Here is a 13,058-nt window from a genome sequence, read left to right on the forward strand (position 1 = left end):
TACACTTTGCTCCAGGTACAGCACGTTATACACTTTGCTCCAGGTACAGCACGTTATACACTTTGCTCCAGGTACAGCACGTTATACACTTTGCTCCAGGTACAGCACGTTATACACTTTGCTCCAGGTACAGCACGTTATACACTTTGCTCCAGGTACAGCACGTTATACACTTTGCTCCAGGTACAGCACGTTATACACTTTGCTCCAGGTAGAGCACTGAGGCACACTGCACCAGGTAGAGCACTGAGGCACACTGCACCAGGTAGAGCACTGAGGCACACTGCACCAGGTAGAGCACAGAGGCACATTGCACCAGGTAGAGTACTGAGGCACATTCCAGCAGGTAGAGCACTGAGGCACCCCACCCCGCTCCCCAGTGTCACGGGAAACCTTCAGCAAGACCATCCACCACCACACTGGCAGCCTGGGCACAGGGGCAGATGCGGAGCGGTACTCACCGTTGCGGAGGAGGGCGCTGTGCCTGGTGAGTGTGGCCAGTCTCTTGGTGCTGGCGGCGGAGCGTGCAGTCTCTTGGTGCTGGCGGCGGAGCGTGCTGCGGGGAGGAGGTGGAGATGAGCGGGGCCAGTCTGTCAGCGCCGCAGCACAGATTCATGTGCTGGCGGCGGAGCCCAGGTCAGCGGGGAGGAGGATTCAAAGCGGGCGGACTGGCGGGAGACACTGCAGGGATGATTGGCTGTAGACTACAGGTGGTGATTGGTTGTGGAAACCTCCTGCGTGCCACTGAATGGCTGGCACGATCACAGATTCAGATGAGCGCATCCAGCTATTCTTCTAAATGTGAGTCCCGGAGTATTTGCTGCTGCAGAGCATGTCCCCGGACACCAAAAGCGATTAAAATATGCGCTATAACGCGTTTTTGCGATCACTGATACCAAGATGTGTGTTTAGTGCATGCATCCTGAACTTAAAGCATTTTGTGACCAGCAAATAATACAGAGACCATCCGTGCCCACCATATAAAGCAGAGTGGCACAGTGACTGCCATATAATGCAGAGATCATCGCAACAACCTCCAAATTATTCAGAGAGAATTGCAGTGCCTGTCCTTCGTCCAACTACTCTATGTCTAGGAATTCCTCTTGTAGTTACTGACACATATATACAGTTACACAGATACACATATACAGTACAGTTACATAGACACATATATAGTTACACAAACACATACAGAGTTACAGACATAATTATAGACAGTTACGCAAACACATTGTTATGCGACACACACATACACAGACATAATATCATTTAATGTCCCTCACATATTGACAGTTGCCACTGAATGAGGACTATGCCAGCTCCATCACGCCTATGCGCAACCATGGGCCATGTTAAACTGCAGGAATCTGGGCTGGGTAGTGTCAAAGTCAGAAAAATGTCTCAATGCACGTTGCCATATTTGCACCGCACACTGGTCCGTGCTGCGCATGCGTACGCTCTCCCGTGGAAGCGCATACCCGCATTAGCGTGCACTCGCACGCGCAGTATGCGCATTTACGGTAGAGTTTATGTGATCGTAGCGTGCGACTCATTAGTTACAAATGTTCACAATTAATGTAGTTTATAGATCATGATCCCTTTGATAGTTTCTGTAAGTTTGGTTAAAGTACAATGTCCCAGAGCTGAGGAATCCCTCTTTATATCGTACGAAGGGTCTAACAGGAATCATACTGCAGTGTTTGGTACCCATCGGAAGAGTATTTAATTAGCAATATTCCGGTGTTGGTTTGGAGCGTATTAATCGCTCGTGCGAATAGTTATGGACATAAGAAGTTTATGTCCATTTCTATGATTTACACATACTCAGGTATGCGGCGGGAAACCCAGTTTCCCACCCACCTGAGCTGTTGGAAATCGTCACAGCCCACCTGTATGAATCACCCTATGACCTTTTGTTATGATGCAGGGCCGAATTCCTTCGGCCAATGGACAATGGGATTGTAGGACCAGGAGATTGCATTGTGTGTGGAGCATAAATAGGCAGGCCGACCACATCCAGCTCTCACTCTCTCATCAACGGTTATCTGCTGATAATCGGGAGCTGGATATCGAGGCGCTGGCGATCATACCCTTTGTGCGTAAGTTCTCTCCATAATCATTGTCTTTCTGCGAGCCAATTTCTCTCTCTCTCTCTCTCTATCTCTCTCTCTCCTCTTTTCTCTTAAATACCTTATAGTATTATAGTATTGTATTGTATTTCATTTAGGTCAGCGTAGTATTGTCTTATTGTATTTATTGTTTAGTTCTGTGGTTAGGAGGTCTCTGTTATATTGTAGCGTATCATATGTACTGTTATCCCCTTTTACAAGTATATTAGATATAATACAGTTAATAGGCTTTGGAAACCTAAACCAGTATCAGTGTATTTACTATAGTGTTAAGTGTTCACTTGAGCGTCGGTGACGCTCAATCAGCTTTGTAGTTAGTCAGGTTACACAAGGTTGCATTTACACCCTGTACTCACATTAAGGTATTCTGTGTGTTTCATCGGTATAAGGTTTAACATAAAGGTATAGTGTTGTGAGCGTCTGCATCGCTGGTGACCTCCTCGTGGTCTCTAGCGTACGCTACGTTACAGCGAATCTTTCCCCTAGACATAACCAATAACGTGTCCTGTGATCCCTGGGCCGTGAGCGAACGTGACGCCTGAGCGTCTCGCCTACGGCTGAGCGATCGTTACGCAACTAGCGTACCATTACGGTACTTCTTAAGTAAACAGCGTACAGTGTTCTTAGCTTCATAAAGGGTTGTTTATACGACAAAGGAATTTAGCATTGTCAGTAGCCCTGCCCCCTGCCGGGACATTGCAACCTTCTTCTCCTAATGCTCGAGGATGGCTCCTTGAAGGAGGGGAGCCCAGTACACATGCCACCAAAGACCCCCTTACTGTGAGCCACCATTCTCAGTGTGAGTGCAAGCAGCAGCTCCCCCTTCGTCTGGGAGGCGGAGCTTCTGCCTGCATGAGTGCCTGGCTGGGAGGGGAGATAAGAGTAGCAGGAGGAAACGTAGCTGTGCTGACTGACTGGTGCAGTCACACATTCACAACAATAGGAGCAGGGGAGAAGTGTTTCTTCAGACAGCGCCAGCTGCGGCTAATAAGAGCCGTGGTCACATGCATCAGATGCTTGAACAGTGTTGCCGGTGACCTGGTCTGGAAGCTGGCTGGGGCAATTTAGTAGAGTGTCCCGTTTACAGGTGGAGCCTGGCGGTAACTGACGCTGCTGTCTCTGGCAGTTCCGCCTCTGCCTGGATCCATAGTAACACTCTGATGGCACTTCCATAAACTCTTCGTACAAAAAAAAAAAAAAAAGATCTTGCCTGGCATTGGGCGTGCAGCATGCATAGGAGGTGAAGTTCTATTTTTAGAGTGTTCTAGCTCCTCTTGGTCGAATTCATCACAAGACTAAGGTCTATAACCATCAGTAGAAACTGTACACACTGTAAGTGTGATGCTATACGCTGACTTTACATAGGAAAAATTAGAAAAAAAAGAATGAACAAGCTAGAAGAGATGACATTCACTAAGTATTAAATGAACTATATATTTAATGTAATAAAATTAATAAAAAATCATGTTATATAATATTTATAGCATCCTAATGCACTTTGCATAAGTATGTCAAACATACGGGTTAAGTCTTGGTGTATATGACAGCATATATCCTCTGTGATTTTTTTTATTGTTGCACCATGGCGAAGGGTAAAATGCACATACAATGATACATTCATATAAAGCTTATCTGACAAAGATCATCCAAAGAGAGACATGTAGGCGACTGAAGAACTGCAGGCCATCTGAATAGAAGACTCAGCAACACTCACTCACAATACAAAATACATACTGGGGGGACAAGAAAACAAACATGTATATTTTACAAACGTTATAAGCTTATCCCAGTAGCTACTAACCTTAATAGGTCCCCAGGAACAAGTAGCTGCCTTTCTCTAAACGATGTGACAGTTGAAGCACGATCAGCGTGTCTGTAACATAAAAAGGGGGTTGGGATCACAATTCTTAGAAGTCACAGTCCCAAAATTGGCCATACAGAAAAATCTTACAGTGGTCAGTCCAATGGAAACCTAATGGGAGGATCACTATGAACAATATTTCAAATACTTTATGTAGGGCATAATCCTTACATCATTTACCTTTAAAACAGCTTTAAACGGTTTACAGTGCAATTAAAACATTGAAAATTAATGGCAATGATAAAATAATACCCTTCTCTCAAGAAATACATTCCATACAGTATGCCATACAATGTTCATTTAGGAAACCTATTAGTCAGTGACTTATTATCTGGACCACTGAAGTAAGAAATGTATTACATATCATTATCCTCTCCCCCAAACACACTACACTGGCTTCTACAGAGCGACAATTCATAAAGGCAATTAGTCCTTAGGCTCATATCATGTCAATGCACAATCATCTTATACCATAAAATACCAGAAGTGACTGCAAAGCATAACATTTCACGGGACCTATCTGAGGGTTCCCTACGTCACGCATCACAGCTGAACAACAATATGACCTCTGAGATAAAGGGAGTCTGCTGACTTATTTGCTTTACAAAGGATTCTCAACCTTGGGTTCTTGGTAACTGTGCCAAAAGTGTGCCAGCAATATCTGTGTAGTAAGTGCGGGAAAGAATATCCTTTGCTAATCAGTAGCTGATATCAATGTTATATAAAACAATAAGTGTTTTAGACAGAAAGAAATTATTTTCACGATAGTACAGCATACACACGGCAATGTTAAAAACTTTACTTGCATTATTAGGCTATTATAACATGACACAGGAGTGAATGAATAACACTCCATTATGTACACCACTAGGAGGGCACCATCTATGACAATCCTGCATGCAATGGTTTGACAGCTGAAACACTCCACGTGTCAAGGAAACCACACTGCCAATTGCTGTGTTATAACAGGAGCACCAGCAATTTAAAATGGCATGTGGTATCAATCTTCCTACATAATGAACCTGAACCGTACAAAATACAAGAGAAAGTAACTTCATTTGCAGATAATAATAGGAACAAGGCAATTTGTACAGTATAAAGCTTTAATAAAGCAGCTATAGTAATAATGAATAAATAATTATTTTCATCTGCCCAGATGAAAATGCAGTATTCATTGAAATGTTGATATGACACAGTAACTGGTGTTGACTGCTTATTCCTGAGTGCCGCCGAATGGAGTCACTGTATCACTACTGCCATGCAATATACAACAGAGGGCAACGGTGCAAGTATATCTTTATAAGAGTGCCAGATATATTATATATATATATATATATATATATTTATTTGAGGCCATGGGTGGTACTCTGAGCGGTGTTTGACGCTATATAATGGGTCTAGGTGATTTTGGATACTGATGTGGGTAAGACATACAATATAGGCATTGGTATTACTTTGTTGATGTATCATTCGCTATATGTGGGTGTTGATGGGTGTGACACACAGTGTTGACGTCATAAGTAGACATAATAGGTGCCTTTTTGAACAGTATGGGGTATATATGGAGCCAGACAGGCAATACCAGCTCTGCTGCTGGATCATTGAGAGGAGAATTCTCTTGTTGCTGTTGAGTTGCTATGCTGTGCCTCCTGATGACGGCCTTTTGTGGGCTGAAAACGTTTGAGACAGAAGCTCAGAAGTTGAGTATATAATATGCTGAATGTATACTGAATAAAAAAGTTTTTTTATGAAAGTCTGGAGAGTGCACCCTACGGAACAATTTCTAAATATAAATTTATATGACTGATGCAGAGTAATAATCATGTTTTTTAGAGACAGTGTAGATACTGGCCAGAAAATGGAGATCTTGACATGGCTGGTCAGCTGAGTGAAGTATTGTAATATTTTGGAACAAACATTCCCTGAAATTAAGTAAAATACACTTTAAGTGTAATTGGTGCTGAGTATGTAGGATTTTTTCTTTTTATTTAAATAGTGTGGTCACATACCAAAGGCACCAAGTGCCAAGTTAATGATTTAGTTCATTATGTAAGTTTATTTACTATATAGTGTATATGATAAGAATTTACTTACCGATAATTCTATTTCTCGTAGTCCGTAGTGGATGCTGGGGACTCCGTAAGGACCATGGGGAATAGCGGCTCCGCAGGAGACTGGGCACAAAAGTAAAGCTTTAGAACTACCTGGTGTGCACTGGCTCCTCCCCCTATGACCCTCCTCCAAGCCTCAGTTAGGATACTGTGCCCGGACGAGCGTACACAATAAGGAAGGATTTTGAATCCCGGGTAAGACTCATACCAGCCACACCAATCACACCATATAACTTGTGATCTAAACCCAGTTAACAGCATGATAACAGAGGAGCCTCTAGAAAAGATGGCTCACTACAGCAATAACCCGATTTTTTTGGTAACAATAACTATGTACCAGTATTGCAGACAATCCGCACTTGGGATGGGCGCCCAGCATCCACTACGGACTACGAGAAATAGAATTATCGGTAAGTAAATTCTTATTTTCTCTAACGTCCTAAGTGGATGCTGGGGACTCCGTAAGGACCATGGGGATTATACCAAAGCTCCCAAACGGGCGGGAGAGTGCGGATGACTCTGCAGCACCAAATGAGAGAACTCCAGGTCCTCCTCAGCCAGGGTATCAAATTTGTAGAATTTTACAAACGTATTTGCTCCTGACCAAGTAGCTGCTCGGCAAAGTTGTAAAGCCGAGACCCCTCGGGCAGCCGCCCAAGATGAGCCCACCTTCCTTGTGGAATGGGCTTTTACAGATTTTGGCTGTGGCAGGCCTGCCACAGAATGTGCAAGCTGAATTGTACTACAAATCCAACGAGCAATAGTATGCTTAGAAGCAGGAGCACCCAGCTTGTTGGGTGCATACAGAATAAACAACGAGTCAGATTTTCTGACTCCAGCCGTCCTGGAAACCTATATTTCCAGGGCTCTGACAACGTCTAGCAACTTGGAGTCCTCCAAGTCCCTAGTAGCCGCAGGCACCACAATAGGTTGATTCAGGTGAAACGCTGAAAACCACCTTAGGGAGAAACTGAGGACAAGTCCTCAATTCCGCCCTGTCCGAATGGAAAATCAGATGAGGGCTTTTTCAGGATAAAGCCGCCAATTCTGACACGCACCTGGCCCAGGCCAGGGCCAACAGCATGACCACTTTCCATGTGAGATATTTTAACTCCACATATTTAAGTGGTTCAAACCAATGTGACTTTTGGAACCCAAAAACTATTTAGATCCCAAGGTGCCACTGGAGGCACAAAAGGAGGCTGTATATACAGTACCCCTTTCACAAACGTCTGAACTTCAGGGACTGAAGCTAGTTCTTTTTGGAAGAAAATTGACAGGGCCGAAATTTGAACCTTAATGGACCCCCATTTCAGGCCCATAGACACTCCTGTTTGCAGGAAATGTAGGAATCGACCTAGTTGAAAATTCCTCCGTCGGGGCCTTACTGGCCTCGCACCACGCAACATATTTTCGCCAAATGCGGTGATAATGTTTTGCGGTTATATCTTTCCTGGCTTTGATCAGGATAGGAATGACTTCATTCGGAATGCCTTTCTCCTTCAGGATCCGGCGTTCAACCGCCATGCCGTCAAACGCAGCCGCGGTAAGTCTTGGAACAGACAGGGTCCTTGCTGGAGCAGGTCCCTTCTTAGAGGTAGAGGCCCCGGATCCTCCGTGAGCATCTCTTGAAGTTCCGGTTACCAAGTCCTTCTTGGCCAATCCGGAGCCACGAATATAGTGCTTACTCCTCTCCATCTTATAATTCTCAGTACCTTGGGTATGAGAGGCAGAGGAGGGAAAACATACACTGACTGGTACACCCACTGTGTTACCAGAGCGTCTACAGCTATTGCCTGAGGGTCCCTTGACATGGCGCAATACTTGTCGAGTTTTATAAACATGTGGAAGACTTCTGGGTGAAGTCCCCACTCTCCCGGGTGGAGGTTGTGTCTGCTGAGGAAGTCTGCTTCCCAGTTGTCCACTCCCGGAATGAATACTGCTGACAGTGCTATCACATGATTTTCCGCCCAGCGAAGAATCCTTGCAGCTTCTGCCATTGCCCTCCTGCTTCTTGTGTCACCCTGTCTGTTTACGTGGGTGACTGCCGTGATGTTGTCCGAATGGATCAACTCCGGGTGACCTTGAAGCAGAGGTCTTGCTGAGCTTAGAGCATTGTAAATGGCCCTTAGCTTCAGGATATTTATGTGAAGTGATGTCTCCAGGCTTGACCATAAGCTCTGGAAATTCCTTCCCTGTGTGACTGCTCCCCAGCCTCGCAGGCTGGCATCCGTGGTCACCAGGACCCAGTCCTGAATGTGCGGCCCTCTAGAAGATGAGCACTCTGCAACCACCACAGGAGAGACACCCTTGTGCTTGGTGACAGGGTTATCCGCTGATGCATCTGAAGATGCGACCCGGACCATTTGTCCAGCAGGTCCCACTGGAAAGTTCTTGCGTGGAATCTGCCGAATGGGATTGCTTCGTAGGAAGCCACCATTTTTCCCAGAACCATTTCATTGATGTACTGAGACTTGGCTCGGTTATAGGAGGTTCCCGACTAGCTCGGATAACTCCTGTCAAAGTCAGAAAAATATCTCTATGCACACTACCATATTTGCACCTCATACAGGTCCGTGCTGCGCATGCGTACACTCTCCCGTGCGTGCGCATACTCGCTGTCGCGTGCACCCGCAGGCGCACGATGTGCGCATTTACGGTAGAGTTTATGTGATCGTAGCGTGCGACTCAATCGTTACATATTTTCACTATATAATGTATTTTGTAGATCATGGTCCCTTTGATAGATTCTGAAAGTTTAGTTAATGTAGCATGTTCCTGGACAGAGAGATCCCTCTTTGTATTGTACGAAGGGTCCAACAGGGGTCATACAGTGATGTTTAGTATCCATCGGAAGAGTATTTAATTAGCAATATTCCGGTGTTGGTTTGAAGCGGATTAATCGCTCGTGCGAATAGTTATGGACATAAGAAGTTTATGTCCATTTACTATTATTTGCACTTACTTATTCATGCGGCGGGAAACCCAGTTTCCCACCCACCTGAGCAGTTGGAAATCGTCACAGCCCACCTGTATGAATTAACCTATGACCTTTTGTTATGATGCGAGGAGGAATTCCTGTGTCCAATGAACAATGAGATTGTAGGGACCATTGAATTGTATTGTGTGTGGGGCATAAATAGACAAGCCGATCACATCCAGCTCACTCTTCAACGGTTTTCATTGCTGAAAATCGGGAGCTGGATGTCCAGAGGCGCATGCGATCGTTCCCCTTGTGCGTAAGTTTTCTCCGCAATCATATTGTCTTTCTTGTTATTATGGGCCATATCTCTCTCTCTCTCTCTTCTCCTCTTTCTCTTATTTTCCCTTAAAAACGTAATTGTATTGTATTGTATTTCCCGTGTAGTTATCTGGTTAGTTAGTCTATGTTATATTGTAGTGTATGACTTGTATTGTATTAATTCTTTTGCAAGTATAACATTCATAATATATATATAAGGCGTTGGACCCTAAGCACGGTATCTGTGTATTTCTTATAGTGTTAAGTATTCTCAGAGCGTCGGTGACGCTCGAACAGCTTTTAAGTTAATAAGGTTATACTGTGCTGCATTTACACTCTATCACTACACTAAGGTCTTACTGCATAATACACTGTTTATGGTTTAGATATAAAGGTTTAACATTGTGAGCGTCAGCGCCGCTGGTGATCTCCTCGTGGTCCCGAGCGTCCGCTACGCTATAGCGAATCATTACGTTAGTCGGCAGCCAATAGCGTGCCTGCCTGTGATCTCTTGGCCGTGAGCGAACGTGACGCTTGAGCGTCTCGACTACGGCTAAGCGATTGTTACGCAACGTGCGTACCCTTACGGTACTCCATACGTAAATAGCGTACAGTGTTCTTAGACCTCATAAAGGGTATTATATAAGATAAATATTTAGCTTTATCACTCCCTGACTTTCTCCTCCGGGAGAAACACCTTTTTCTGGACTGTGTCCAGGATCATCCCTAAGAACAGAAGACGAGTCGTCGGAATCAGCTGCGATTTTGGAATATTGAGAATCCAATCGTGCTGCCGCAACACTACCTGAGATAGTGCTACACCGACCTCCAACTGTTCCCTGGATCTTACCCTTATCAGGGAATCGTCCAAGTAAGGGATAACTAAAATTTCCTTCCTTCGAAGGAGTGTCATCATTTCGGCCATTACCTTGGAAAAGACCCGGGGTGCCGTGGACCATCCATACGGCAGCGTCTGAAACTGATAGTGACAGTTCTGTACCATAAACCTGAGGTACCCTTGGTGAGAAGGGTAAATTGGGACATGAAGGTAAGCATCCTTGATGTCCCGAGACATCATGTAGTCCCCTTCTTCCAGGTTCGCAATCACTGCTCTGAGTGACTCAAATCTTGAATTTGAACCTCCGTATGTAAGTGTTCAAGATTTTAGATTTAGAATCGGTCTCACCGAGCCGTCCGGCTTCGGTACCACAACAGTGTGGAATAATACCCCGTTCCCTGTTGCAGGAGGGGTACCTTGATTATCACCTGCTGGGAATACAGCTTGTGAATGGCTTCCAAAACTGCCTCCCTGTCAGAAGGAGACATCGTTAAAGCCGACTTTAGGAAACGGCGAGGGGGAGACGTCTCGAATTCCAATTTGTACCCCTGAGATATCACCTGAAGGATCCAGGGGTCTACTTGCGAGTGAGCCCACTGCGCGCTGAAATTCATTGAGACGGGCCCCCACCGTGCCTGATTCTGCTTGTAAAGCCCCAGCGTCATACTGAGGGCTTGGCAGAGGCGGGAGAGGGTTTCTATTCCTGGGAACTGGCTGATTTCTGCAGCCTTTTTCCTCTCCCTCTGTCACGGGGCAGAAATGAGGAACCTTTTGCCCCCTTGCCTACGAAAAGACTGCGCCTGATAATACGGCGTCTTCTTATGTTGAGAGGCGACCTGGGGTACAAACGTGGATTTCCCAGCTGTTGCCGTGGCCACCAGGTCTGAAAGACCGACCCCAAATAACTCCTCCCCTTAATAAGGCAATACTTCCAAATGCCGTTTGGAATCTGCATCACCTGACCACTGTCGTGTCCATAACCCTCTACTGGCAGAAATGGACAACGCACTTAGACTTGATGCCAGTCAGCAAATATTCCGCTGTGCATCACGCATATATAGAAATGCATCCTTTAAATGCTCTATAGGCAATAATATACTGTCCCTATCTAGGGTATCAATATTTTCAGTCAGGGAATCCGACCACGCCAACCCAGCACTGCACATCCAGGCTGAGGCGATTGCTGGTCGCAGTATAACACCAGTATGTGTGTAAATACATTTTAGGATACCCTCCTGCTTTCTATCAGCAGGATCCTTAAGGGCGGCCATCTCAGGAGAGGGTAGAGCACTTGTTCTTACAAGCGTGTGAGCGCTTTATCCACCCTAGGGGGTGTTTCCCAACGCACCCTAACCTCTGGCGGGAAAGGATATAATGCCAATAACATTTTAGAAATTATCAGTTGTTATCGGGGGAAACCCACGCATCATCACACACCTCATTTAATTTCTCAGATTCAGGAAAACTACAGGTAGTTTTTCCTCACCGAACATAATACCCCTTTTTGGTGGTACTCGTATTATCAGAAATGTGTAAAACATTTTTCATTGCCTCAATCATGTAACGTGTGGCCCTACTGGAAGTCACATTTGTCTCTTCACCGTCGACACTGGAGTTAGTATCCGTGTCGGCGTCTATATCTGCCATCTGAGGTAACGGGCGCTTTAGAGCCCCTGACGGCCTATGAGACGTCTGGACAGGCACAAGCTGAGTAGCCGGCTGTCTCATGTCAACCACTGTCTTTTATACAGAGCTGACACTGTTACGTAATTCCTTCCAACAGTTCATCCACTCAGGTGTCGACCCCCTAGGGGGTGACATCACTATTACAGGCAATCTGCTCCGTCTCCACATCATTTTTCTCCTCATACATGTCGACACAAACGTACCGACACACAGCACACACACAGGGAATGCTCTGATAGAGGACAGGACCCCACTAGCCCTTTGGGGAGACAGAGGGAGAGTTTGCCAGCACACACCAGAGCGCTATATATATATACAGGGATAACCTTATATAAGTGTTTTTCCCCTTTTAGCTGCTGTATTTTTAATACTGCGCGTAATTAGTGCCCCCCTCTCTTTTTTAACCCTTTCTGTAGTGTAGTGACTGCAGGGGAGAGCCAGGGAGCTTCCCTCCAACGGAGCTGTGAGGGAAAATGGCGCCAGTGTGCTGAGGAGATAGGCTCCGCCCCCTTCTCGGCGGCCTTATCTCCCGTTTTTCTGTGTATTCTGGCAGGGGTTAAATTCATCCATATAGCCCAGGAGCTATATGTGATGCATTTTTTTTGCCATCCAAGGTGTTTTTATTGCGTCTCAGGGCGCCCCCCCCCAGCGCCCTGCACCCTCAGTGACCGGAGTGTGAAGTGTGCTGAGAGCAATGGCGCACAGCTGCAGTGCTGTGCGCTACCTTGTTGAAGACAGGACGTCTTCTGCCGCCGATTTTCCGGACCTCTTCTGTCTTCTGGCTCTGTAAGGGGGCCGGCGGCGCGGCTCTGGGACCTATCCATGGCTGGGCCTGTGATCGGTCCCTCTGGAGCTAATGTCCAGTAGCCTAAGAAGCCCAATCCACTCTGCACGCAGGTGAGTTCGCTTCTTCTCCCCTTAGTCCCTCGATGCAGTGAGCCTGTTGCCAGCAGGTCTCACTGAACATAAAAAACCTAAAACTAAACTTTTCACTAAGCAGCTCAGGAGAGCCACCTAGTGTGCACCCTTCTCGTTCGGGCACAAAAATCTAACTGAGGCTTGGAGGAGGGTCATAGGGGGAGGAGCCAGTGCACACCAGGTAGTTCTAAAGCTTTACTTTTGTGCCCAGTCTCCTGCGGAGCCGCTATTCCCCATGGTCCTTACGGAGTCCCCAGCATCCACTTAGGACGTT

At 45.9% G+C, this 13,058-nt stretch overlaps 1 protein-coding gene across 1 annotated transcript in view; it reads right to left on the minus strand.

Moving 5' to 3' along the window:
- The window catches only part of PRKDC (protein kinase, DNA-activated, catalytic subunit), an 836,940-nt gene that overhangs the window by 56,601 nt on the left and 767,281 nt on the right, over positions 1-13,058 (minus strand). The window contains exon 82 of the mRNA XM_063923695.1: positions 3,931-4,002. Coding sequence (XP_063779765.1) covers positions 3,931-4,002 — 72 coding nt within the window. The remainder of the gene's footprint in view (positions 1-3,930; positions 4,003-13,058) is intronic.

Source organism: Pseudophryne corroboree, chromosome 5 (genome assembly GCF_028390025.1).
Source record: "Pseudophryne corroboree isolate aPseCor3 chromosome 5, aPseCor3.hap2, whole genome shotgun sequence".
NCBI lineage: Eukaryota > Metazoa > Chordata > Amphibia > Anura > Myobatrachidae > Pseudophryne > Pseudophryne corroboree.